Source organism: Gracilinanus agilis, chromosome 5 (genome assembly GCF_016433145.1).
Source record: "Gracilinanus agilis isolate LMUSP501 chromosome 5, AgileGrace, whole genome shotgun sequence".
Lineage (NCBI taxonomy): Eukaryota > Metazoa > Chordata > Mammalia > Didelphimorphia > Didelphidae > Gracilinanus > Gracilinanus agilis.
Window position 1 is genome coordinate 307,371,130 of NC_058134.1, and position 26,795 is coordinate 307,397,924.

The 26,795-nt window shown below is 52.7% G+C and overlaps 1 protein-coding gene across 1 annotated transcript; it reads right to left on the minus strand.

Annotated features, from left to right (window-relative positions):
- Window positions 1-343: 343 nt before the first annotated feature.
- SAMM50 (SAMM50 sorting and assembly machinery component) lies at window positions 344-21,318 on the minus strand. The gene is made up of 15 exons (XM_044678237.1): window positions 21,130-21,318; window positions 16,788-16,898; window positions 16,080-16,181; window positions 15,635-15,722; window positions 13,578-13,684; window positions 11,086-11,216; window positions 10,897-10,984; window positions 9,324-9,452; window positions 8,825-8,896; window positions 8,298-8,384; window positions 7,132-7,202; window positions 5,859-5,926; window positions 4,287-4,433; window positions 3,498-3,639; window positions 344-550 (listed from the first exon to the last, which is right to left on the minus strand). Exons 1-15 carry the CDS (start codon window positions 21,148-21,150, stop codon window positions 505-507), a joined length of 1,410 nt encoding a protein of 469 aa, XP_044534172.1. The 5' UTR covers window positions 21,151-21,318; the 3' UTR covers window positions 344-504.
- Window positions 21,319-26,795: the final 5,477 nt, after the last annotated feature.

Here is a 26,795-nt window from a genome sequence, read left to right on the forward strand (position 1 = left end):
ACCACTTTTAATACTCCCTAAAATCTGTGATTTCTCTGCAAGTTCTCTTTCCACTGATATAAATAGCAGCCCTGATGCATTTTAGTATCCTTTCCTGCTTTGTTTTGTTTAAAAAAAAAAATGCTCTCCCTTAGAGGCTAGCCTTAGCCTTCTGGCGCAACCTCTCTGGACTTGGCTGAACTGTCTTGATGTGACCCACAGAGTCTTCAAAACTCTTTTGCCGTACATGGTAGGTAGGGCCTGCCTGTGTGATTCAACACGACTGCCAGAACTCCCCATTCGCACGTGGCCATGTGGACGTACGTAGACCACTCTTTTAAGGAAATCACAGCCATAGCATAACTGAAGGAATGATGTGTTTAAAATTTATTAGTGCTGTTTCCTGTAAAATTTGCAGTTAAATAATCACATAAAGATTGAGGCTGTAAGAAAAAAGTAGATAGCATCGAGTGATTTATTCCAAAGCTTTTGTGGGTAGCAGCAGGATTGGGCTTTTCTTCAAAATTACAGAAATCTTATCCCAGCTCCAAACTGAACACCATCACATATCCTGAAATGAAAAATACACACGTCAGACGTGAGGCGTCGGCACAAAACGGCTACAACCAAGTTACCTCCATGTTCCTAAGCATGAAACTACACTGAAAACAGGCCAAGAAAAATCCCAAGACAACAGATCCTACAAATCTTGAGGTTGTTTTAACAGTAACACAAGGAGTTTCCACCAGAATCTGCAGCTTAAATGTGATTTCCAAGACTTGTAATCCAACCCATAGGGTGGCTTCATCGCCTGGGAACGGCGTCCATCAGAAGTTCTCTCAGGGAAAAAACAGCACAGGAGTGCCGGCCTCAGGGTGGCTGCCCACTAACCATATGGCCTGGGCCCCAGCTGCACAACGTTGAGCCTGTGATCCCCTCACCTGAGAATCTTGCCTCACAGTTCACTGAAAATGCCAGAGCCCATCTGCCAAGAGCTTCCTCCTCCTCTCCTCAATCCCCAACTACCTCCGCCTTGTCCCAAGGCCACATTCACAGGTGATCTTTCCCTTTGCCAAGGCTAAATCCTTCTCCCTGCTCAAGCAATCTCATCCTTTGCCCCTGCCCTATCCTCCAGCAGATTTGCCTCCTCTGCCATCTCTGCCCTCTCCCGGTCCCCTGGCTGCTTCCCCACCGCTGACAAATAGCCATTCCCAACCCTCCCCCGTCCTCACTGGATCTGTCCATCCCCACCACCTAACATCCCTATCTTTCTTCCTTTGGAGCCTGACCTCCTTGAGGCCATCTACACTGGGGGCCTCCATGACCTTTCCTCTCTGAACTCTCTCCAGGCTGGCTTCTGATCATCTCACTCCCCAGAATCTGCTCTCTCTAAAGGAATGGACAAATGCTCCTTAATGGTGAATCCAAGTCTTTTTGTTCTCTTCATGCTTTGGGACCCCCAAAGCAGCTGCTCTATCTTTCGCCTCCTTGGGATCCCTGTGACTTGGTGCAATGCCTGGCACAGAGTAGGTGCTTCAATGATACTGGCAGAGCATCCCCCCCCAAGCCACCTCTCACTTCCTCTGGCGCCCAAGCCTGCCATATGCTTTCCAGGACACCTTCGTGGGCAGACGGGTCACTGGTAGAGTGAGGGAGGCCCAGGACACTGAGGGCGAGCTCTGAAAAGCCAAACTGAGGAGAGGCTTTCCTCCAAGGTAAGCCTCTTGGGAAGCCACAGCCTTAGGCCCTGCCTTTCAAGGACGGGACCAGCTGCAGAACTCCTAGAGAACACTGACCCCAAGTGGCCACCAGGAAAACTGCAGACTACCAAAGGACTCGGCCAGAAACGGGAGCACCTGGAGCTGAACGGTCACCGGAGGGTAGGCCAGGAGGGCAGCTTCGAGGCTGTGACTCCCAGTTTCCCAGCCTGACTACTGCCTCACAGGCCCAGCGACAGGCCCACAGACCTACGAGGGCTCTCTCCGTCTCTTCTGTCCCCGTCACAAGTAAAAATGGAACAGCCCACGACGAGCTCGTGGCAGAATCCAGCCCAGGTTCACTGGCCCCTCGGAAGTTGCTGGGACGTTGGCCTCTTGTAAGTCCCCTAGTTGGGTTCCACCAAGGCTCATCTTAAAGCTAGCTTCTGGCCAGAGACCGGGAGGCCAACCTGACCTTGGCCGGGATGCAAGGACAGCATTGGCACTGAATGACCAGCTCATGGGGCCGAGAACACACGTGGGAGCTGGAGTGCATGGACGGATAGTCCAGTGATAAAGCAGTCAGTTAGAGGAGGCCTGGGACCCCATCTGTGGCAGGAGGAGCCAGTGGAAGCATCAATCGTTCCTTTGGGGCCTCGAAGGCCAAGCCATGATGACGAGTCCCTGTAATGCTGCTCACAGGCTGACTCTGCTCCAATATGCTTCTGAAAAGGAGCATCCTCCGCTGGGACACAAAGCCATTTGGAGAAGCTGGTGGCAAAGTGCCAAGAGCCCCCCAAACACAGCACCAGCCAGTGCCAAGAAACCGCAGGAGACAGCCTTGGCCAGAGCAGCACCGGGGCCCTGATGGCGGTCAGAGCCTGCCCTGTGGAGCTCACTAGAGAAGAGGGAAAACATCCAGACCATTGTGGTCCACCCCAGGGCAGTCAGTATGTGAGGAAGAAGCAAACCCACATGTCCTCTCTGAGGAGTGCACTGACATGAGAAGTCATTGACTCCAGGGAGAGAGGGAGATGGAGGAAGAGGGGGAGGGGAGTCACTGAGGGAGGGGGGAGCAGGTTCTGGCTGCTCCTCCCCTACACGGTCTGACTGGACGTCCACACCTGCTCATACAGGGTCCACCTGTGCCATGGCATGAGCCTCACAGATAAAACAGGGATAAGGGGGGAGCCAATGGCTCTCTCGGAGATGACCAAGCACCAAGAGAGCCCAAGTTTCTGACCTGGTCACTTTAAAATGGACACTGAGGCTGGAGGGTTCTGGCCCAGGCCCAACCCCTGCTCTATTTCTGGTTGTGTCTGACTCTCCCAGCCCCATTTTAAGTCTTTTTGGCAGACACGGAGCAGTTGGCCATTCCAATCTCTGGCTCATTTTCCAAATGAGGAATGTGAGGCCAAGGGGGTGCAGTGACTGGCCCAGGGTCACTGAGCCAAGATCTGAACTGTGGAAGAGGAGACTGCCTCCAGCCCAGAGCTCTATCCCCCCAGCCACTCTGCGGCCCAATAACAAACAAGGTTGGGGGCCCGGGCTGGCTCCTCGGACCCTGAAGGCCTGAGTGGCACCTGCTAGCACGCACCAAGAGAAGAGAACGAGCTTCATGTCCCAGTCCATTGGGGTCGCTGGGGCTCAAAGTGTGTTTGCACAGAGAAGTCAAATGACAGAGTTCCTGCCCCGGCCGGCCTGGTCCTTCCCAGCATGGGGAGAAGCCAGAGGCAAGCGTCACCCCCCTTGTGGGAGCCCCAGTGCCCCCTGGCCCACAGACATCCCGAACCGGAGCCCAGCGCCCGCTGGCTGGCTTACCTGTCGCCCCCCTGCACGCCCATGGGGATGCAGTAATTCAGCTCCAGCCGGGCGATGTTCCCGAGCCTGAGGACGATGCCGGCACCGTACGACCAGCGGATGAACTCCGCCAGTTTGCGCAGATGAGCTCTGGGGCCTTCCCCTGGAAAGGAAAAGGATTTCCCATTGTCCGTGTCACAGGGGTCGGGGCAGACGGGATGGCAGTGAGGCGCAGAAACGCCAGGCCTCCTGGTCAGGTAGACCCTGGATGAGCCACCCGTTTGCTCAGCTTCCCCATCTGTGAAATGGGACGAGGGCATCTGCCTCACCGGGCTGCCGAGAGAACAGCTGTCAGAGCTCAGCACAGGGCCTGGCCCACAGGAGGAGCACAGAAGCGTGAGCTGCTGCTGCTTATAGCAATGGCGCTCTACCTGCTGCCAGCTCCGTGCTCCCAGCCCCACAGTCAGCAGTGAGCGTGGAGAAGGGGCCCGTCTTCTCCTCACTCCCAGCTACGATCCATGGACCAAAGGCCGGCCTCAACCCGGGGAGGGGTGGGGGGCCGCCCAACCCTGAGGAGTCAAAGCAGTCTCCCCGGCCCTGAGCACCACACAGGCCGGAGCCCTGGAGGAGGCTCACGTGACACGAGAGGAGGCCTCACACTGTCTGCTCCACAGCGGGCCCTCCTCTTGGAGCTCAGCACCCGCTCCATACAGTCGGTGCCTCATCCATGCTCCCCCCACCTGCTGCGAAGCCCTGAGGAACGGCAACCCCAGGGGCGGCACACTCTCTCCCGGAACAGCCTGGCCTTACCGTAGTTGAGGTTGCAAAGGTTTCCCGCGTTGAGGAAGAAATGAGTCCGGAAGAGATCCCCGAAGCCGCCCTGGCCGGGCCGGAAGGGCAGGGGCGTGTAGAGGTGTAAGCCGCCCGCCCAGTAGGCTTCTCCCCCCAAATAGTCACCTAGACGGGGGACACACAAGACATGTTGGGGGAGTGGGCCAGGAGCCACCGACCCCCTCCCTGGCACAGTGCCACCCCCCGCCCCGGGGCCCGATCTGGCACTTGCTGCCGTCCAAGGAGGCTGACTTGGACCCAGGGCACAAAGCTGAGCCAGGGGGAAGTGACTCTGAAGAGACCCAAGGGTGAGTGTGACAGGCCCTCGGAAGGGAGGGGAGAAGCAGCACTACCTAGGCACCTGCCTGGGGCAGGCTCTGCCACCAGAAGTCCACATTTGAACCCAGAGCTCAGCAACACGAAAGAATGACATGGGGGGGGGGGGCAGGGAGGATGGGCAGGACCTGCTCACAGTTCAAGGAGTGGGGAGGGGCCTGTCTTAGCAAAGAGAAGCCCCCCCCAGCCCCCAGAGAGGTCTGATCCCAACCAGGAGGAGCCTCCACCCGGGACTGAGGGGGCTCAGAAACTCCTAGAGAAGCCAAGAAGGCCAAAGACCAATAAATAAAAATGCATATGGCTGGACCTGGCAGAGAGCCAGAGAGAGACAGGAGAGAAAGGGGGTGGGGGACCACAGAGACAGAGAGACAGAGAGACAGAGAGACAGAGACAGAGACAGAGAGAGACAGGGACAGTGAGTATGTGGGAGGACTAGGCCCACATCTGCTAAGGACAATATAGACCATCAACCTCCTGTGGTCACCAGGACCTCCATGACTTGCTCAGGGTCTCATAGGCAGATGTTCCCAAAATGGGATTTGGGCCTGCAATGGCCCACAGCCTGGGCTCAACAGGGACCTCAGTCTGTGGTGCTGGCATGCCCTGAGGGACACAATGGGCCTGTTCTTTGTGGCTCGTCTCCTTCACCAGGGCCCCAAAGTGTGGCAGGTGACTGTGGCTGGGGTTGGCAAGTTGCCAAAGGCCATGAGTGAGAAGCAGCTTAAAAGAAGCTGTTTTAGGGGGCAACTGGGTAGCTCAGTGGATTGAGAGCCAAGCCTAGATGGGAGGTCCTAGGGAGGTTCAAATCCGGCCTCAGCCACTTCCCAGCTGTGTGACCCTGGGCAAGTCACCCTCATTGCCTATCCTCATCACTCTCCTGCCTTGGAGCCAATACACAGTATTGAGTCCAAGACGGAAGGTCAGGGTTTAAAAAAAAAAAAAAAAGCTATTTTCTCTCAAAGACACTGAAGGCGCAGAGGGGAGGCCCCAGAAACAAACGGGGAAGCTCCCGGGGCCCCTGGGTGGAAGGAGCCCGGAAGGATGGGAGACGGAGACAACAAGTGTGAGTCAGGGACATGGAGGCAAAAGGACCTGGGGCCACATTCCCAGTCTTATCTGTCTGAGCCCAGAAGTAACTGTGGAATTGGCAGGGGTCGGGGGGAGAGGTTGGAGGGGGTTGCGGTAGAAGCGGTGGTCTTCTGGCTGCCAACCCACCTTCGCTTTGGGGTCCAATGCTGTACATGCTGAAGCCACGGACACTGGTGGGCCCCCCGAGATAGAACCTAAAGAGACAAGAGCACCTTTGTCACTCGGCGAAACCAGCTGCATCTGCAGGGGAGCCCCAAAAACAGGCCAGCTCAAGGGCATGAGTACAACCAGCTGGCAAAAATGTCAAGCCAAGAAGCAGTGTGACTTAAGGGCCAGCCCTCAGGAGGAAGCCCCAGGTTCTGATCCTGCCTCCAATATCTGGTGCCTGTGTGACCCTGGACAAGTCACTTGAGGAGGGGAGAAGGGGCCACTCCCAAAAGTTCAGGACTGAAGACCGACAGGCATTGCTGACCTAGATGGGCCTTCAGTCATGTTGGTGCCAGCCCTGAGGCCGTGGAGAGCAGGGAAGGCCTTCTTCTCACTGTCTCTCCATCCACCCACCGTTCATATGACGGATTTCTCCAAGGCTCCTCTCACCCCAACACCAGGGTCTCACAAAGGCCACTGGCCCAGAGCACACCCCCAAGAGCGTGAGAATGGGGGCGCTTTCTCTCAATCTCCTGACTGGGTGGTCATCCACCTGCTCCCTTTTCAAGAAGGTGTTGTAGCCTGGCAGGCGCCAACTCTTAGCTCAGACTCTAGAGGGAATCCTGTGTGTCCACCTGGCCCCGGGGCAGGTGGGAGAAACATCTCCCAACCTTTGTGGGCCATAGAAGCATTGACCCTGACAGGAAGCCCGAGGGGCCAGGGGTGCCCCTTGGCCCCCTTCCCCCCCCAGGGCAAGCCAATGACCCACTGGGGCCTTGCAATGAGAGTGGTTGTGTCCGAGGGGCCTGCCCACGTGAGTCGTTGCCCCATTGTGGCACCTTAATAAAAGAGCCATTAATCTGGGGCATCACAATGACCAGGCCTGGCCCTGGAGAAGAGCGGAAGAAGATAGGAGCCAAAAGGGACCTCGAAGGCTCACTCCAAGCCCTTTGACTGACAGACAAGAAAACCGAGGCCACGTGGGGAAGTGACTCATCCAAGGTCAGAGGCAGGTGAGATCCTGGCTTCCAAGGAATGTGCTGCTTTGTGGTGGGATGGAGCTGAGGGCCCACTGCCAAACTTGGCTCCTACGGGTGGGCTGGACTGGCACCTCTGCCCGAGCTGCTTCCAAGGGAGCCCTGAGGTGGGGGACCTCCTTGTGAAAGGAGGTGAGGCAAAGACCACAAATGGCAAGAAAAACCCCATCAAAGGGAGAAGGGAACACGGCCCGAGGCTCACAGGACACACCTACCTATCGGCGATGCAGGACGGCTTCTCTCCGATTGGCACCAACATCCCACCCCAGAGAGAGCCGGACAGGACCTGCAAAGACATGTGGGAGGCCGGCTGCTTCAAGCCCCTCTGCAAGCGCCCCAAACCAGGAGAGGGCTTGCATGCCAAGTGGGCACACACAGATGAGGCATGCTGGACCGGGAGTGGAGACCCCTCAATGTGTGGCCTAAAGGAGAGTCCTAAGCACAACCTCCTTCTGGAGGCCGCCCCTGGAGTGAGGAAGCCCTGGACAAAATGGGCCCAGGGTGGGTAGCCCAAGATATCCTCACCCCTCTCTCTCCCGGTTTTCTCATCCATAAAATGGGCACCCATGTCTGTGGCTCAGCCCTGGGCTCCCTGGTTCCAGTTTAGGAAATCCCACAAAGGTAAACAGTCCTTTGGGATCCCCTGATTCACCAGACCCTGCAAAGCTACAGCCAGCCCAAGGGTCTTTCAAGTCTCATCCACTTCTCCCAAGGGCCTGGGATTCAGGGACTTCCTGTCCACTCCCCTTGGCCCAGCTTGGGGTACCCGGAAGTGACCACACTCCTCAGTGTCACATGGAGCACTCTGGGGATAGGGGAGGGGGCCGGACCCCAATTCAAAAAGAGGCGGCGTCTGCCTGCACATAACCACGATCCCCAGCAGGCAGCCAAAAGGCACAGTGGAGCCAAGTTTAAACCCAGCCTCAGAGACTCACTAGCTGTGCGCCGCTGGAGAAGTCACTTAAGCTGTTTGGAGAAGGAAATGGCAAACCCCTCTGGTGTCCTGGCCCAGAAAACCCTTGGATGGTCCTGGGGTCACAGAGTCGGGCACCCTCTCCACCAGGGTGGTTTGTGCCCCGTCTTGCCTCAGTAAGACCCTCGCATGGAGCTCTCAAGTGGCTGGCCTTGGGCTGAGCCACCCCTGAATGCAACCAGGTTCAGAGCTACAAGTCGTGTGGCCTGAAGAGACTCAAGGCCTTGCCAGGGCAGGTCTACGGCCAGAGGTCCTGAAGTAGGGGAGGGGGCGAGGGCTGATGACCACAGATGGCGCCTTTAGGAAGGGGGCCCAAGGAGGAGCCAAGAGAACGAGGGGAGGGGGGCGCAGAGTCCTCTGGTCTCGGTCAGGATAAACGGGAAGAATCCGGCGTCCCCGGGTACTCACTGTGTCAAAGAAGAGCTGTTTGTTCAGCTGGAGCTCGAAGTCCTCCTTGAGGAAGCTCACGTCTCCGCCAGTGTAGCCCGCAAGCTCCTATTGGATGGAGACAAGAGCCCATGGGTCAAGTGCCCCTCTGTCCGTCTCAGGCCCCAAAATGGAAGCCACCATCTCAGGGGGGTCAAGGCCTGGCAGGCATGAGAGCCCAGGGATACAAGAAAACACCAGGAAAGCGAGTCACCCAACAGGAGGAGCTGGGAAGTAGGCCTGAGGCTCTGCAGCTTGGGTGTTGAGCTGCCAGCCAATAGGACCCAGGCCTCAGCCCGACCTGCACCCCAAGCACAACGCTCCCCCTCCCCTACCACAAGGGGTCTGCGACCACCCCAGTTTCTGAGCCACCTGGAGAGCAGGGGCTCAGCCCACGGCACCAGGCCAGCTAGTTTTAAAAACAAATAAAACGTGGCATTCAGAAACACTTCCGCTCGGTCCTCTCTCCCACCAATGCCCTGGGGGAGCACAACATGTGTGGGTGCTACCTGGTTCACTTTCAGCAGAGCGCCCTTCCTGGGCAGGATGGAGGAGTTCCGAGAATCGATGACCATGGCATGCTGAAAGGAATGGGAAAGAGGCCCAGGAGTGCCTCCTTAGTTGGGTCCCCACTTGACCCCCTCTGGGGCCAGAGCTCATCCCTCCACCCTCCTCAGACCATGGGGAAGAGGAAGAGATGTGGGTGAGGACGGACAGGTGAAGAAGGGCCCCACTGCCTGGCAGGGGGTTGCCAAGTGATGCAGAGTCTGCCTCCAGGTCTTCCAACCCTTCCTATCCCTCCCTGTGCAGCATGGGCAACACCGGTCTCGGGCCCTGTGCCTGAATCCCACACCCAGCCTCCCATCTTCTCTCCAACCAGTACCCCCACTTTTGCCTCCCTCTACCCCACGTCCTGAGCTCCCAGAGAAGGTCCGGGAAGAAAGGGGACCCCCCCAGGGAAGTTCCTGCCACCAGGAGCCTCTTTCCCTAAAAAAGGAGCATCCATACCGACAGAGACGACTTGAGAGAGTGTCCGCTCTCCTTGCGGACCGCAAACGATGCCGTCCTTGCAAGGCAGCCCAGCTCTCGCCACACGCCCTCCCACTTCACGGTGTGGCTCGTCTTCCATATGGGGAACTACGGGAAGAAGAGCAGGCCCTCCCCTCAGTGCCCAGCTCGTGAGCCCTCCTCCCAGAGCCATGGCGGGCACAGGCACAAAAGTCCTCTAAATCAGGCCCATAGAGGCAACATGAAGAGCCTGCTTGGTCTGCCTTTCCCCTTTACAGGAAAGGAAATGGAGGCCCAGACACTCGCCCGAAGTCACACCGCAGCAGAGCTGGGAATTGAGGACCGAGGTGTCCAGGCCCTCCCCTGCCCCTGCCCAGCAAGCTGGGTCAGTGGGCCTCTGTCTTGCATACACACTCACACATCCCCCCGCATGAGAAATCCAGCAGAGCCGGCGCCTACTGTACAACTCAAAGGAGTCTTTTCACTTCCCTTCAGGAGCACCAATTTTCTCACCACCAGCAGGAGTGGTGCAGTGGATAGAGTGCAGAGGGCCCCTGGGCCTACAGTCAAATCCTGCCTCAGACTGTTACTGGCTGTGGGACCTGAAGGGAGTCACCCTGCCTCAGTTTCCCTGACTGTAAAACAGGAATGACATGTGCCCTGGGGGCGGGGGGTGCTGTGAGGCCCATAGCAGGTGCTCCCCCAGCCTCTCTCTCCCTCCCTATACCATCAGATGCCCAACAAGACGAAGGCCTTGCAGACACCAGGCACCTGCAGACGGCCACCCCTCAGGCTGTTCCTCATCCTAACTCCTCAGGTTTTCCCAGCCATCAATGAACCTGTGCCCAGTGAGCACGTGGGTGTGTGCATGTGCATGAGCTTCCACACTGGCAGGGTGCCTGGGCTTCATTCCTAGGCTCGGCCCACACGAGTAGGCTTCCCTTGGCCTAGGGGAGCAAGGGAGGGGAGAAGGCTGACAGAACAGGCTCACAGGCACTCAGTGATGTGGAAAAGGCAGCTTGTCTGTGGGGAGCCTGTGCTGGGCACCAAATGCCACCAAGGCAGGGACCGAGAGCTGGAGGGGGGTCTCACGAGCTCCTCGGGTAGGGTACCAGGGTCAGCGGCCCAGCAGCATTCAGGCCCAAGCCAAGAGGCACCACACTCTGGCCCTCTGGACCCCTCCATCAAAGGAGAGAAGAGAGTCAAGGCCAGAACAAGATAAGTTTTGCCTATAGGCCCAGGGAAGGAGGCACAGGCACAAGGGGATTCAGACAAGGGGAGGGCTCGGAGGGCCCCAGTGCCAGGACCAATAGAATCAGTTTTAGTGCCAACAGTACCCTGCCCCCAACAATGTTCCCAAGACACCTTCATGGAACCCCAAAGCTGTGAGGACCAGCTGGGCAGAGTAGGGCCAATAGTGGGGAGACTCCAGGCTGGGACACCTGGATGATAATCACTGGCTTGGCGTGCTTGTTGTCCCAAGTGCCATGTTCTTCCCTCCCTGCCTACCCTGGTGCTCCTGTCCATGTCAAGATTCCCTCCTCAGGGGTCCCCACCCCGAGGCACTACTCACACTGTACTCCGCTGACACACCTCGATCTGTCTCCCGAAGGGAGCTCCACGGGAACTGTCCGGTGACTTTATACAAGTTCACGGAGAAGCTAGGATACAAGGAGGGGGTGGAGAGCTGGTAAGGCTTTCTGCCCACCCCAAACCCCAACACCGGGCCCCCATGGGTCATCCATCCCAATGGATGTCTTACTTTCTGTCAAAATTTCCAGGCTGTGGTTTGAAGAAGGACAGGCCATAAGAAGTTTCCTTTGTTCCATAGGAGAACTGAAAAGTCACCTTCTCAGCACGGCCAAAAATATTTGGTAGCTTGAGACCAAGGACCTGGGAGGAGAACAGAAGCACTCGGCTCAGACTGGCCAGAATGACCCTGGGAACAGCTCCGAAGGGTCCTCAGAGGCTCTCCAGGGCCAGTGCAGGAAGCAGGCCACAGACACTGGGAGCCCTGGGAGCTGTCAGGCCAGGTGATCCAGGCACCCAAATACGGTCCTGTCTTCACTCAGGCCACAATCATCAAAAGGCATTCCTGAGGGTGGCTCAGTGAATAGAGAGCCAGGCCTGGAGACAGGAGTCCTGGATTCAAAACCGACCTCAACTGTGTGAGCCTGGGCAAATCACTTAATTCCAATTATCTAGCCCTTACCGCTCTTCTGCCTTGGAACAAATACATAGTATTGGTTCTAAAATGGAAGATATGGGTTTAAAAATGAATTTTTTTTAAAACGGTGATTAATTAAGAACTAAGCAGCACTGGCCATGGCCACTAGGCAGAGATGCCAGAAACCCAAGCAAAGTCCAAGAGAGTCCGTCTATGGGACCAGGACTTAGCAGAGAAGAGCCATAAGCATGTTCCAATCAGCCTTTGGGGAAAGCCCAGGCCAAGACCACCAATGGAATGATCGATCCATCAGCTCGCTATCCATCAGTGGGAAAGGCAAGGGCCTACATGGCCTTAAGGGAGTGAGGCCCCTCTCCCAGCTTTATTCACGGACACTCCAACTCCTCTTCAGTGAAATAAGAGGGCTGGATCTCAACAGGGTTCTCCCTTATTCTGTAGCTCCACGGAGAGCCAATCCCTGAGGCATGAAGCCCCACCCCCAGCCCCCCACCTGGAGACTCTGAATTGGGGCTCCACGCGATGGCTTTATCATTTGGCTTCGAGGATTAAGACATCACAAATCAGGGCAAAATCCCATTTCAAAGTCAAAGTTTGGGCTATGGGTCTTTGGGGATTAGCTATTCCCTCCAGTGAAGCAGAAAATCCGGGGTATACTGGCTCAGTCTTTTGAGATGTTAGGCCAGTCCCAAAAGTTCTCTATTGCAACTACAGAGCAGGATAATGCTTTTCTGTTCTTAAATGTACTTGTCCATGTGCATCCATTCAAGTCCTAAAGACAGAGGTATGGAAGGAGGTGGATATCCTGAGGCGCGCCCAACACGTGGATTGGCTTGGCTGGAATGTGTGTATTTGTTTTTGATTTGAGAGTTTGGAGGGTTTTTTTTTAGCGGGGTGAGAGAGGGTAGCTACTGCCGATGACGGCCAAAGAAGACAAGAAGCAAAGCACGTGAGCGAAAAAGCTAAAAGATGCACACGCCTGGGAGAAAAGGCCCAGAGGCGGAAGCAGCCACCCAGAACAGCAAGGGGGCCAATGGCTGAACTTGTTACCAACACAGGGACCAAAAGAGAGCTGATCTAAATACTAGAGATTTGCAGTCTCACGTCCCATCCTCTTTCTCTGTTCTTTGGATTTGGAAATATTTGTGTTTACTCATCTGTCAAGGTCAGAATGCCAAATATGAAAATCCCCAAGAAAAAAAATGAAAAGCTCTAAAAACGGATGCAAAACAATTAGAAGAAATTTCCAAGAATACGTCCACTTTAGGTGAGTTGCTGAAGGCCCAGAGGACCAAGGATGAAGCAGGTTCTTGGGCCCCGCTTCTCCGGAAGCTGTATACCCTATTGACAAACCCTGACATCTGGGCCACTATTTTGGACAGTTTGTCTCAGAGGATAGGGTTGAGGTCAGGAAATGGTGGGGATGGGACATGCAGAAGGCTTCACAATGTTCTTTCTAAAGAGTGGACAAATTCAACTCTAGAGACATGAAGTACTATTTAAATGGGGAGCCTAGCACTAGAAGGACCTTGACAAGAATGGGGAGGGGGTGGCAGAAAAAAAATTCTTGGATTCTTTTGTGGTTTTGTCAACATAGAAGGTGAATCTGGGTGCAGCAGAGTGCCCCAGGATCCCAGGCCCTAGAGCTGAAGGACTTTGGTCATAGCCCCACTCCCTCATTTTCCAAAGAGGGAACGTTGAGTTAAAGTTAAGGTAGCAACCACCTTGGCCCAGACACCCCAACACTAAGGAGCCAAGCTCTGGGCCTGGACAGGTGGGGTTAGTCCTGGGCTCCTGATGGGCTCTGTTGCCCATCCCTCAACGATTACGAGCCAGGCCCTCCCTCCTTCCCTTCATCTGGACCTGGAGGGGATGAACAAGGCCACTAAGTCTTTCTCTGCTTGAACATTCTGTGACTGAATTTTGTTCAGCAGGACAGGACCAGAGTCAGTGAAATGAGAACTATCCAAAGCCCTTTCTGACATTTGCAGTGGTGACACAAACAATTCCCTTCTGCCATGTTTCTGGTCAAGCCCCAGGGCTAGAAAGGAGGAGAGACTCAAACGTACCATGCTGCCTTCATTGTTGCCCACCATGGTGTTGTAGCTACCTGTCAGCCGCCTCAGCTCGGTGACCTCAAAGGTGACGTCTAAGCCATTTGGGAGGGCATCATCTCCTACACGAGGGACAGATAAGTAAGTAAAGACTGGGAAGGACGGTGTTGGGTCACACAATGAAAAGCTAGAAGGAGCCTCTTCATCAACGTACAAGCCTTAACAGGTCCGTAGGCCTATGGGTACACCCACTCAGGGCACACACCTCTGCAGGCAGGAGAATGGCTTATTTTCTGAGCACTGTTAAAGGAAAGACTGTTCTGAGCCTGCAAACGTGAAGTAGCTGGTGGCCTCGTGGGCAGTGCCACCAGCCTGGAGTCAAGAAATTCCTGCTAATGCAGAGGCCAGTGAGCAAGCCCAAGAGAACAGTAACAACATCAATGCTGGAGAGGAAAACAATATTAAAAGTCTTAGGAGGATAGCAAGGTGGCATAGTGGATAGAGCACCAGGTCTAGGCACGAAGAACTAAGTTCAAATGAGGCCTCAGACACTTCTGAGCTATATGATCCTGGGCAAGTCATTTAACCCTGGTTGCTTAGTTTAAAAAAAAAAAAAAAAAAAGATTTTGGAACTCTGATAAATGCCACAACCAAACGGCCCTCTGGCTGACCAAGAGGGAGGCTCCAAGTGAAAAGGAGCCTAACATACACCACATGGGGATGGGTTTTAGGTGACCAGACTGATTTGTTACCAGGGGGCAGGGCAGAGGAGAAATGGCAATGATCCTTGTCAAAAAGAATCAGTGAAGCCCTCAAGAGAACAGGTGTGGGGACTCCTCCACTGGAGTGCACCCCTGGGGGCACTGCCGCCTCACATTTTATATCTGCACAAACACCTGGCTGCCCAGCCATCTTCTTTGCCCCATTCTTTGTACACGGACATACCTGGGCTGTCAGTTTGCTAAATCACAATAAAACAATCTATCTCCACAGAACCGTGTAAGGAAGTCCAGGAGCCAGAGTCCTCTGGATTGCTCAGACTGACCTTGGGAGCCTCCTAAGGGCAGAACTTGAGGAAGGGGGGTGGGGGGAGCTCTGGGGAAGCGGCTGCAGCTAGCATAATGAGGGTCAGCTGCCTCGGGAGGTACCAAGGCTGCTGGTACCAGGGCATTCAGGTGGTGGCTCCATCTGGGGGGGGGAGGGGAAGGAGGACTGATGACCTTCAAGGTCACCTCTACTGCGGGCTCATCAGGAGTCACGTCCTCACCCGCTGCCTGGCTCTGGAACCTGCTAAGAGGAGAAGGGAGGGACAGAAAGGAAGGATACAGCAGTGTGGTATACCAGGAAGGAGGGGAAATAACAAGAGCTGGCATCAATGGAGGCTCTTATGGTTGGCAAAGCAGACAGATACAGATCTAAGTACAACACACACACACACACACACACACACACACACACACACACACACACACACAGAGTTATGTATAAATCGTGTAGATGTGTATGTACATGTGTGTGTGAGTACATGTGTGTGAGCGCACGTGAATAAATAAAATCTCACTGGAGCCTCACAACAACCTGGGAGGTAGGTGCTATGATGAAACCAGTTCGTGTTGGTTGAAAGCAGAATTTGAACTTGGGTCTCCTTCACCACCATAGGCTGCCTCCCTGGGCAGATCTGAGCCAGTCAAGCCTTGCCACAAGTTGCTTGGGTTTGACATCCACGATCCAAACAAGCAGACTCCAGGCGCAAGTCCCCCAGGGTGCTTGTAAACTTTCCACCCGCCTTCTTGGGGTAACCAGGTACGGGGGAGGGCCCTGCCCAAGGCCCCAGGAGAAGTGAAGAGCAGCTCAAACAAAGACCTGGGTCTTCAGCCTCTGGTCCGGACCTCTCAGAGATCAAGGCAGGGTCCCCCCCAACATTTCCCCAACCTGGGGAGGGACACTGGTGAGCTCGGGGGGTGGGGAGGCTGCTTGGCATCTTCTCTGGGCAGGTGAGATGCATGTGAAAGCCCTGGTGCTGCCTGACCCTGACAGTCTGCCAAGCCCCCAACCAAGTGCAGGCTCGGTACCTTGGCATGTGTCGATGAGAACGTCCACCTGCCTGAAGATGCCAAGGCGGAGCAGTTTCTCGCGGGTTTCATGAGACTTCCTCATCACCTGTCAAAGGAGCAGAGGCACCTCGTAACCACCAAGGAGCGGTCAGCGACCAAGGAAGGACACCATCGCAGAAGCCAGGGGAAATAACGGATGCTTCCACACCCAAACCCACTCCTCACAGGGGTTGGGGGCACACACAGGGTGCCCCCGCAGTCTGTGGAGGGAAACTGGGACATACCAGGACACTGTATCCAGGGACCAAAGATGCCAATAGACCCAGGCATGAAGCCTGCCCCTACCCAGCCTGGCATCTCCCACCACACCCTTGGCCCTTTTCTCCCCCACAAGACGGAGGTGACTGTGTGCTAGCTCAGATCCCGGATGGTTAAGGGCTAAGACCACCTGACACACACTCACGTCAATGAGGTTCTTGGCCTTAAAGACGTCTCCAATTTCATACATGATGATGTCATCTTTAGTCCTTCCCAGGCCTTCAAAATGGACATGTTGGACCACCACCTGAGCAATGTGAAGCAGCCGGTCAGCTGGCCAATAAACATTGACTAAACGCCTTCAGTAGGGGGCAGCTGGGTGACTCAGCAGACTGAGAGCCAGACCTAGAGACTGAAAGCCCTGGGTTCAAATCTGACCTCAGATACTTCCTAGCTGTGTGACCCTGGGCAAGTCACTTGACCCCCATTGCTGAGCCCTTACTGTTCTTCTGCCTTAGAACTGATACTTAGTTCAGTTTTTCATAGAGGGTTTTTTAAAAAGTCTTCTGTGCACTAGGCCCTGGAAATCAGCCTCCTGCTATAACTCTCCATCCAACAACTATGACCAGGTCACAAAAGGCTCCACTGAAGATTCTGTTCCACAAAGAATTTTGTCCCCCTTCTTCTACCCAGCTCACTTCCTGTCACCTCAACCCTCTCTTTCTGGGACTCAGTTTTCTCATCTGCAAATTGGGAATGCCTGTGCTCACAGCTCACAGGATAGGAGTAAAGAGAGCTCTTTGAGTTGGCCCAGGGGTGATGCTCAGTGACTAAACACCAATGGACCTCCTCTCCTCAGACACTATCAAAAGCCCTCAATTCTGATCTCAGTGGCCTCCAGGGAGGTACTCACATCTTTGTTTTCCAGAACTTCCTGCTTGATTTCAGGTTCGGCCTCCACAAATTCAGCTTCTTCTCCCAAACCTCCAAAATCAGGCCCACTGACTGGGAGGGGCTCCAAGCTCTGAAGGGAAAAAGAAGTCCCAGCTAAAGACAAATACAACCAAAGAAGTCAAAGTCCTGCACCTTTATTTATCTGACAAAGGACCTGCTTCAGAGCTGCTTGATGCCACTGGCGAACACCACTGGGGGATTGATGTTCCCCTGAAACAGGCTGCTGGGCCACTCCCACTCATCAGGGCAGGCCTGGCACATGAGAAGCAGCTGGTTGGGCTTCCCAACCAGGATTACATTGGCAGTGAGCTGGACAGCTAGGCAGTGAATTCTGAGGCATAAACAGAAAGAAGAAAAAGGGCAAGAGACAAAGGGGGAGGAGCAAGGGTGCCTGGCAATGGCACCTGGGCCAGTCCTCTGGTAGTGTTGCCTCTTCTAGGCTGCTCCATCTGGAAATGGAAGGAGTGAAGACTCTGCAGCCTCCGGTCATTGCTTAGTTGATGAGTTACAATTCTGGGCCAATGGCCAGGGTCTTTTCAGCTCTAATGAACATTCTCCAAATCACCCAAGGGTCATGGACTGAGGAGCTTTGATGTGCCAGGCACTGTGCCAAGCCAAATGCCCACCCACAGACCAACCCCTGCCCCCAGAGAGTTCTGGCCAGCAGACCTGGAGATGGTGAGGAGAGGGCAAGGGTAAGGACTCATCCTTTCTGAGTAGTTCCCTAAGATCTGAGGAGCTGGAGGAATGGAGCAAGCCAGGGAGGGTTTGAGCAGGGATGAACAAAAGAACAGATTAGACAGAGCAGAATTAATGACCAAAAAGGTTAAGAACAGGAAGAAGGAAAGAGAAGCCAGAGAGAGGATGACGACTCCTCTTTCATGGAAGCAAATGGCTAAATCTTGTGCAATTTATAAAACACATAGTGGTATTGCTGGGGCAAAAGGCATGCAGAATTTCATAGTCCTTTGGCCATGGTTCTAATTATTTTCCAGAATGGGTGGACCAGTCCACAAGTCCACCAACAAACAATACATTAGTGTGCCTATCTTTCCACATCCCTCCCAACATCTGACTTTTATGTTTTCTGTCACCATTAGTCACCTGGATAAGGTGCGAGGTGGTACCTCAGAGTTCATTTGCATTTCTCTAATCATAGTGAATTAGAGCATTTTTTTTCATGTAAACCCCCCTCCCCTGTGCCAGTTTCCATTGGCAAGTTTGTAGCCATCAAGGAAGCAGCCAGCAATAAAGAAAGGAGACCATCTAGAACTCATTTTTTAAAGTGAATATTAAAAAGAAAAAAAATTTAGATAGAAAAAATATAAATATGCCCATATGTTATTCCCCAACCTTAAAACTCTCCTTTGACCCAAACGTCCCTTTTATTTCTTCTCCCCTTTCTCTCCTCTTTCTCAATTCTAAATAGCAGCTCAGCCTGGCTCCCACACCTCATCATTCAACTGAAATGACTCTTGCCAAAATTACTGATGCCCTCTCAATTGCTAAATCTAGAATCCTCCCATTCCTGACCTCTGGGTAGCCTTTAATACTGTTTCTCTCTAAGCTGACATAAGGCCCCTTTCTCCTGATCACTTATTCTTGCTGAATCTTCACCCAAGTCATACCCAATGACTGAGGGCATGTCCCAAGGCTGTGTTCTGAATCCTTCTGGTCTATCTTGCCCAATGGTAAGCCACAATCTTACATCTCAATCTCATTCCCAAGACTTTTTCCCACCAGCCCCCTAGATGCCAGGCCCAGGAACCACGTCAAGACAAACACAAGCCCAAGGCTCTAGCTCGGCTTCTCACTGAACACCATGGAGTCTTCTTCTCCCACCTCTTTCCATTCAGGAACTAAAAGCGTATCAATCAACCCTGTCACTACCCTTGGACAATTGGTGCATCAACCTACTTTTATGAGATGGACATCTCATGGGGTGTGAGAGAGCCACCCCTGAGATACAGCCCTTCTCTACCATTAGAAGGGAAGTGTCTGGAAGCCAGAACTGCCTTGGCTTTAGTGTTTGGCCCACATGTGATAATGAATAAAAGTGTTTGCTTTTCCACTCACTTGTTTCCCTCTCCCTGAGATGGAACCTTCCCTTTGACCTGCATCATCACAGAGAAAGGGTAGGAAGCTCCCTCAGAAGCCACTGGGGGCACCCTCTGGTGCTTCTCTCCAGGGGAACTACCAGTCAGTCCTCAGCTGCCTCCTTCATAAACCTCCCCCACCTCCTGACCTCTAAATCCCTATTCCCATGGGAGAGTAATTTCTGCTTCTTGCAGGCCTACAGAGTTCTCCAACTGCAGAAATGTTGGCAACAACCTCACGGGACCAAGCTAAGACCCAGTGCAAATAGTAGCAGGCTAAATAAGCATCAGCTCACATCCTCTGCTCTGAAACTGATCTCTTCAGAACAACTGGGCCAGTTAGCAGCAGTGTCTGACATAGGATTCAGGGGAGAGGAGACTCCAGAGATCATTTGAGTCAACAGTCACATTTTACAAGTGAGGTAATAAGGCCTGAGGAGTCACTGGTGACTTGTCCAGTCACGCAGGTGGAATAGCCAAAATGAAACCCAGGTTTCCTGATTCCTGGTCCAGGTCCTCTGCCAAGACACTGTACTCCCCACACACAAAGTGCACAAAGTACTTAACACATGTGATCTCATGACCCCATGGGTGGGGGTAGTCCAATTATTACCTCCATTTTATAGATGAGGAAACTAAGGTTTGGAATGTGACTTGTCCAAGGTCTCTAATCAACTGGCTCACTGGGCTTACCTGGGAGTCAAGCTTAGTCACTGACCTGCTGTGTGACCTTGGGAAAATGATTTCCCCTCTCGTGGGCTCTAGCTTCCTCCTCCATGAAATGCTAGCATTAGGTAGAGTAAGCTGTAGAATTCCTCCCAGTGGTCATTTAATATCCAGGGTAATGCTTGGAGCAGGGTCTGGACAGCTGCCTTCCTGGCTGGGCTAGGGGCATTGGCTGGACTCATCCCTAGCAATGACTCAGGCTGACACTCTCTGGTCACAGCACAGGGCAGTTGTGAATGTACTCCCTGCCCCTTCTGGGGTGGCAAACAATGCTTAGAAACCTTTTACTTCCGGGCAAACTCCAGTGCCCTCACTGCCATGCCCTGACAGATGTCTTGGGTAGGGCAGCCCTACATCTCCACAAAGAAAGAGCCTGGATCAGGGGCCCTCTGGTGGGCCCTATCTGGCAGGATAGCTGAAGGTGACCTTTGATACTTTGTAAGAGGAGATGCCTCTCTGACAGCCAGCACGGAGTCTCAGACACTTGTTCAAGTCACTACCCTCGTCTGGGGCTCAGCTTCTTTATCTGTAAAGTGAGAAGTGAGGAGTTGGTGTATGCAAAGTGTTCCAGGGTTGGGGGGTGGACAAACACGGAATGGAGTACTGGACCTTAAGTCAGGGGGTTCTGGGTTCAAATACTACCTCAGATACTAGCTGTGTGATCCTAGACAAGTTCTTTAACTGTTGGCCTCAGTTACCTCATCTGAAACAAGAGCACTCTGGGGTTACAGAGGTGGCTGGGGGGCATTGGGGGATAGCGCCAAATCTGGGGACAGGAAGTCCTGGGTTCAAATTCAGCCTCAGTCACTTCATCCTGTTTGCCTCAGTTTCCCATCTGTAAATTGGGCTGCAGAACAGCAAACCTCTCCAGCCATCTTTGCCAAGAAAATTCCCAGAGGACCAGGAAGGGTGAATTCAGGCCAGAACGAAAACGCAGAGCCCTGTGTATTGGTCTATACAGAACCGTAACCAAATTGATCAATATAGGATTTATCTGCGAATAAATGTCATTCGCTCCTGATGACCCTTGGCTAACTTCCCAGCCTCTGAGCCCCAAATTTCCTTATCAAATAAAACCGGGAACTTGGATTAATCAACCAATAAATCGATCACCGAGTGCTGCCCGGCCCCAGCTCTAACTCTCAGGTTCTCAGCAGTAGACAACGCCTCTCCTACCGCTGTCACTTTAGACAAACACGAGAGCGCGTGCACGCTGTCCCACACTCTAGAACGCGCCTCCCTAAGCGTCTAGCGGAAGTCTAGCTCCTGGGGGGCCCGGAGAAGCCTCAGTTTCACCCTCCTGTAAAACGAAGCGCCTAGTCCGAGGTTTTAAGAGGGTCGTGATGACTCCGGTACTTTGGGACGTCTTTGTGCCCCGCCCCCCCTTCCCAACCGCAGGCCTCAGTTTCCCCTTCAGTGCCGAGTGGCTGGGTCCGGCCCCTTCCTCCCCTTCCCCCTCCCCTTGCGGCCCCGCCTCACCCGCGCGTGCACGGTGCCCATGGCGCCCTCCCGGGGAAAGGGCGCAAGCGGCCCCCCGGCGGCGCAGGACTAGGCCCAGGGGCGATTGGAACACGCGGCGGCTGCTCGGCTGCTCGGCTGCGGGAGCAGCCTTCGCTCAAACTGACACGCGCAGCTCGAAACTAGGAGTGCTGGCGGCGGCCATGACATTAAGCGTTACCCCGCCCCTGACGTCGGCGCCGCCCGCATCTATTGGTCCATGGAGTCATGCCCCGGAAGTTCTGGAGGAAGCCCGGTATTTACGCATGCGCGATGCCGCAGAGGCGGGGGCGGGAGAGAAGAGACTGTGGCGCGGGGGCCGACGGGAGGAGGCCGAAGGGCGCCGCGCGAAGGACAATTAGCCGATGGTGGCGGCAGTCCAGTCGGGGCGGGGAGGGGCGGGGCGGAGTTTTCCGGGAGGCCGGGCATAGGGCGCTAGTGTGAACCCAGCCGGTCCCTGAAGCCGAGGAGCCCCACGTTTACAGAGGGGAGACTGAGGCACCGCGAGGGCATGTGAATTAGGACCCCAAATCTAGGCGCCCCGCCTTTTAGACGGGAAATCACCTGGTTCGGGGGACAGAGCTAAGGCTGGGGGCAGGCTCAGGGACCGCGGGCAGACCGGGCGGGATTTGAACTCAGTTTCTCCTATTCCCATTCTCGGCACCACTAAGACACGCCGGCTCTTGTTCAAGGGAGGAATCATGAGAGCCAGCGTGGAAGCGCTTTGACAAAAAGGATATCAGGTTATAGTCACTAAAACCTCTCAGATGGGAGGCGCAGTTAGTGACCCCATTTGACAGATGAGGACCCTGAAGCAGGCGGGGGGGGGGGGGGAGGGCGGTGCTTGGTCCCTTTTCCTGGCGGTTCTAGTCTGTGTCCGACCATGGGACCCGGTGCCTCCTCCCCCGCGGGCAGCCGGCCTCATCCGGGGAAGATCCAGAACAGGACAATCGAGACGAGGCTTTCAGCGGCCTCACACCCAGAAGGGCTAAAGGGGGAGACGGGCTTCATCCTACCCCCTGAGGCAGTGCGGAGGTCTCCTCACACCGGCCGCACTTAATTTAACCTAAAGAGAAGAGGGCGGTGCTGGGGCTCTGCAAGATAGCGTGAGGCCCAGCCTCTCGGCTCAGCGGATGAATCCAGACCCGGACGCAGGAGGTCCTGGGTTCCACTGTTTCCTCTGACACTTATTACTGGCCCTGGCCAAGGCACCTACCTCCACTGCCCAGCCCATACCGCTCTTCTGCTTGGACCGGATATACGGTCTTGTTATAGGAAGAGAAGGGGTTAAAAATATGTGAGAACAAATCAGTGCAGAAGAGCCCTTGTGGAGGGAATCTCCAGGAAGAGACCATTGTGTTCTCCTAGACTAGAGTCCCTCCAGGGAATCTCCAGTGTCCTGAGCATCACAAAGATGGGGAACAAGGAGGAAGGAGGGGCCCAAGGGAGGCCTCAGAATCCGGGAGAGTCAATGCCCTACCATGTCCCAGCCCCACCAAGGAGCAGGCTTTCTTAACACTTGGGACAACCATTTGCCTTCTTAAGTAACCCCTGCAGCTGCATTTTGAGTTTTGCCTAAGCCAGGCCAGAGTGAAACTTCTGGGGAGAAGGAAGAGCATCCACTATCTTGCCAATCAGAGTGGAGGAAGGTTATGGGCCCCATCTGGGGGCACCTTGTTCCCCTGTCTCTTTCTGGGATTAATAAGGATTGTTGTTGTGTATTTGGGGGTGGAATGCTCAGGGGCCAACTGGGCTGAGCCAAAAGCTTCTATCTTCATGAGGCTGGGAAACCTCTTCCTGACCCACCTTCCCTTCAGGAGTAGAGCTAAGGAGAAGCCCCGTCAATATAGCTGTTTCTTTGCAATGATTTGTTCCTCAATTGCTTGTTATAACTTAGGAATCTTTTCTCTCCCTTTGTAGGGTCAACTTGGAAAAACATAGAACCACTAAAGTAGTCAGTAAAACCAAATCTTTAATCAGGAGAGAGAAGAGTTCAATATTCAGCTGCCTAATAGAGTCAAGCCAAGGGCTCTGGGATTCTGGAATCGGTATCTCTAAGAGAACCACCCGGAGAGATGATTCTCCAAAGAATACTAGAACTTGGGGATCTTATTATATACCTTTTGGGGAACTAAGGGCAGGGAAGTATGATTGATTGACTTTACCTTGGCTACAAGGAACTAGAAGTCTTAGACAGGACTTTACCATGCTTTACCATGAATACAAAAGGAAAGAGTCCAGCCAAGGGGTGGGCTACCTGGGAAAGGACTTTAATAAGAAAGACTACTAAAACAAAAAAGGGTACTTTTACATTTGACTATGTCCATTAGTCCCACCTAAACTGGGATCATTAAGTACTTTAAGGTCTATTATTCAGTCTGAAACTGGCGGTCTGGGATTGTCTGAGTTCTCAGGACTCAGGGGCAAATTTGGGATTTCCAAAAACCTAGTTGACAATAAAAGCAAAAAAAATCAGGTTGGTCACCTCATCTTTGATGAATTGTGGCCCCAGAAAAATCCCATAGAGGAGCTCCCTTTGTCTTTGAAGAAACAAAGACATATTTTCTCCCCTTTTGGATCAGAAATATAGGGCACTTGTGTGAAGGGATCAGACTAGGCTGCCGGGAGAAGGTGGCACCTGGCCCCCGGGAGGGGGCGGGGCGCGCCTCTGGGCACTTTCTAGGCAGTCTAGAGAAAGGAAGATTCTTCAGCTCAGAGGGACAACCTTGGTGAAGACCCAGAGACAATAGCAGGGATTAGAAACAGCAAGAAAGTTTGGCTTGACTATAGTGTGCCTGTGAATAAGTCTAGATATGTAGGCTGGAGCCAAGATGGCAAAGAGTGGGAAATGCGTGGGCACCAATTGGCTGCTGTTTAGGGGGTTAACCACCAGAAATGAATGTGATTTAAAAGTAAATTGATCTCTGGGGCTATGTAAGCTTACCAGGGGCCCTTTGGGCCACTTTCCTGGGTCTTGCTTGTCCAAACTGACGGTGGCAATGTTTTTGGAAAATACAAACAGAAATTTATAAACTTACAAAACAGAAACTTTATATGAGCTTAATTTTTTTATTTTAGTTTTTTATTGTTTTTATTTTGTATTTACATCATCTTCATTTCTAAATTTCTCTTCTCTCTTCTATCCCTTATAACAAACGGGGGGGGGGGGGGGGGGGGGAAGAAGAGAAAAGGGGAAGCAGCTGGGCAAAACTAACCACTCGTTAACTGAGTCATTGCAAGGACAGTTCCCCACCTCCAAAGAAGAGAGTTGACACTTCTCTCTTCTTCAGGAATCATTAAAATTCTAAATATTTATAACCACTGCTCCCAGCAATTCCTCCAAACTCTTCTTATGTTTCTTCATTTTCTAGTCTAGGTGTTTATTATACTCATTCATTGTGTCCACTTTCTCTCCTCTCACTTTCTACTAATGCAATCTTAACCTACTCACTGATTTGAAACTCTGCTTTCTTAAGTTACTTTTGATTTCTTAATGGACAGATCTCCTGGACTGCTCAGAAACTTCATTCTTCTTAACCTCACGCTCCCCGAAGCACTGTGGATCACTCTTTAGAGTTCAATTTGAACAGTAGCAATCATCAATCCACAAGACTGTAGGAAGCATTTACCAAGTGCTAGGGAAACGAGAAGAAAGGCCAAAAAACTGGCCCTTCCCTGCCCTCATGAAGTCGCCATCCTCAAGTCCCAAAATGCAAACACCTGAAAAACCAGAGCACTGCTTCTAGGCTCTACTTGATGGAAATGATATCCACATTTTAAGTTCTCCAAATAGCCAGGAAAAAATCTGATAAGTAAACTGAGCCATGAATTAAACATTTCACAATTCCTACTATAAGTAAGGGCTTATCTTAATGAGATACTTTCTCTCAGGGGTGGGGATGAGTTTTGTCCGCCTCCACAAGTCAGGCAGAAAGTTACCAGAAAAAGACAACCTAGGGAACTGTGTCAGGATTTAAGAACATGACCAGATCTTCAAGGGAGGCGGCCAGTTCTGAGGGGCACTCATTGAGCAAACCATAGGGCCCACGGAGTTAATGACTGGGGAGAGTGCAGGAAGAGGTTTGGAGGGCCACCATTTCTTCTGGCTACTCCTTCCCTCTTCGATATGCATTCATTTAAAAGGTATGAGGACACTAGGGAGCCTCGGCTGTCACTAGTCTCTTTACTAGTGGCCCAGTCGAAGGCCTTGGATCACTCCCCCATTTGTACTTATTTTCTCCTCTGCAAAATAAGGGAATTGAATTAACTGAATCTGTGATTCTATAAGTGACTCCATTTCTGCTGAAAAAACATGACTAATGATTTAATTATTAATTTAATTATTAAATTATCTCCTCTTTTCGAGCCAAGCCAGATCATGGCCCTGGGATGCCGCATGAGAACAAAAAGGAGCCTTCCCCTCTTTTCCATCACACAAGAAACGAGGCCAGGCAGTGGAGGACAATGACTGGCATTACTAAATCCCCACGAAGGGCATAGCATGGTATTGAACGCCTCAGAGAACATACAAATATTTACTGCCTTCAAGGAGATGTTAGTTTAAATAAACATCGTTTATACATGAGGCAGCATGGTGCTGGGGTTGTGTAGTCTGAAGACCTGGATTTGAATCCTCCCTCTTATGCTTGTGCCCTCTGTGACCTAAGCAGGTCAGCCTCCTTTCTAGGTCTCTTTTCTCCTCTCTGTGCCAGCCAGCTACCTTAATACCAGAACTACAGCTAATATCCACTTGCTGTGGGCTGTCTCTTTTCCTCCCTACTTAGCTCCTAAGCTCCATGTCTCAGTTGTCTTTGTGCCTTTGCCCAGGACTGTGGACATCGGAGAGGCTTCCTTCGTCGGGCACTATTCGAGTGAAATACAAGAAGATGTAGCGTTGAAATAGGCATCCCGATGGCACAGTCATAGCAGCAGAGGCATCTCGCCACAAATCAGAAGAAAGGAAGACCCTGCAGGCTGGCTGAGGCCCAGAAGCAGCTAAGCAGAGGGGGATTCAGTGGCTGCTCACTCAGGATGGCGATGCCTAATCTTACAAACACTGATGCAAAAAAACTGTTGGCCTGGGGAAGGCAATTTTTTTCAAATTTATTAGACACGAATGCCTATCAGTAAAGGCCCCAGAGCCTTCTGAATCTCTTTTCTCATTTACTGGTCAAAACGTTCTTGATGCAAAATGATTTCACACCAACCTGCCTGCCTGCTGAGGTAACGCTTTTCTCTTCTGTGAAGCAGCAGCATTCCCCAACCTATTTAATTCACCAACTCAGACACTTGACTTTGGAAAAGAAGAGCTATAATATTGTTTCCATTAAAATTCACTAAAAGTTTTTGGATCTGTTTTATGTTTTTTATAAAAGTAAATTGGAAGTCTCGGTACAGAAGCCACAACTCCATATGGGTATAGTCTCTGGTAGGCCAACTATGAAAAGTGTAACCCCAAAGTTTATAAACGTTTTTAGCACCTGAAAAGTGATTTCCTAAATTTCTCTTCTGAAGTGACTTAGAAACTCTTTTCTATTGGAAAAGAAGATTTGCTAGAACCTTCTTCTACCCGGGTATTTTATCATTTGAGAAAAACATGAGGTTGGATTTGAGGATATCCTGACTTTCATTTCTAGCTTTGGCCTCTA

What these genes read in the sequence shown, in the direction of transcription:
- SAMM50 (XM_044678237.1), bottom strand. Translation starts at nt 21,150, where the DNA reads ATGGGCACCGTGCACGCGCGG. An exon ending in TCTCATCGACACATGCCAAG is followed by an intron (nt 13,685 to 15,634) that starts GTACCGAGCCTG and finishes TCCCTCGTGTAG; the next exon opens with GAGATGATGCCCTCCCAAAT. An exon ending in CTCTCAAGTCGTCTCTGTCG is followed by an intron (nt 8,897 to 9,323) that starts GTATGGATGCTC and finishes CATTCCTTTCAG; the next exon opens with CATGCCATGGTCATCGATTC.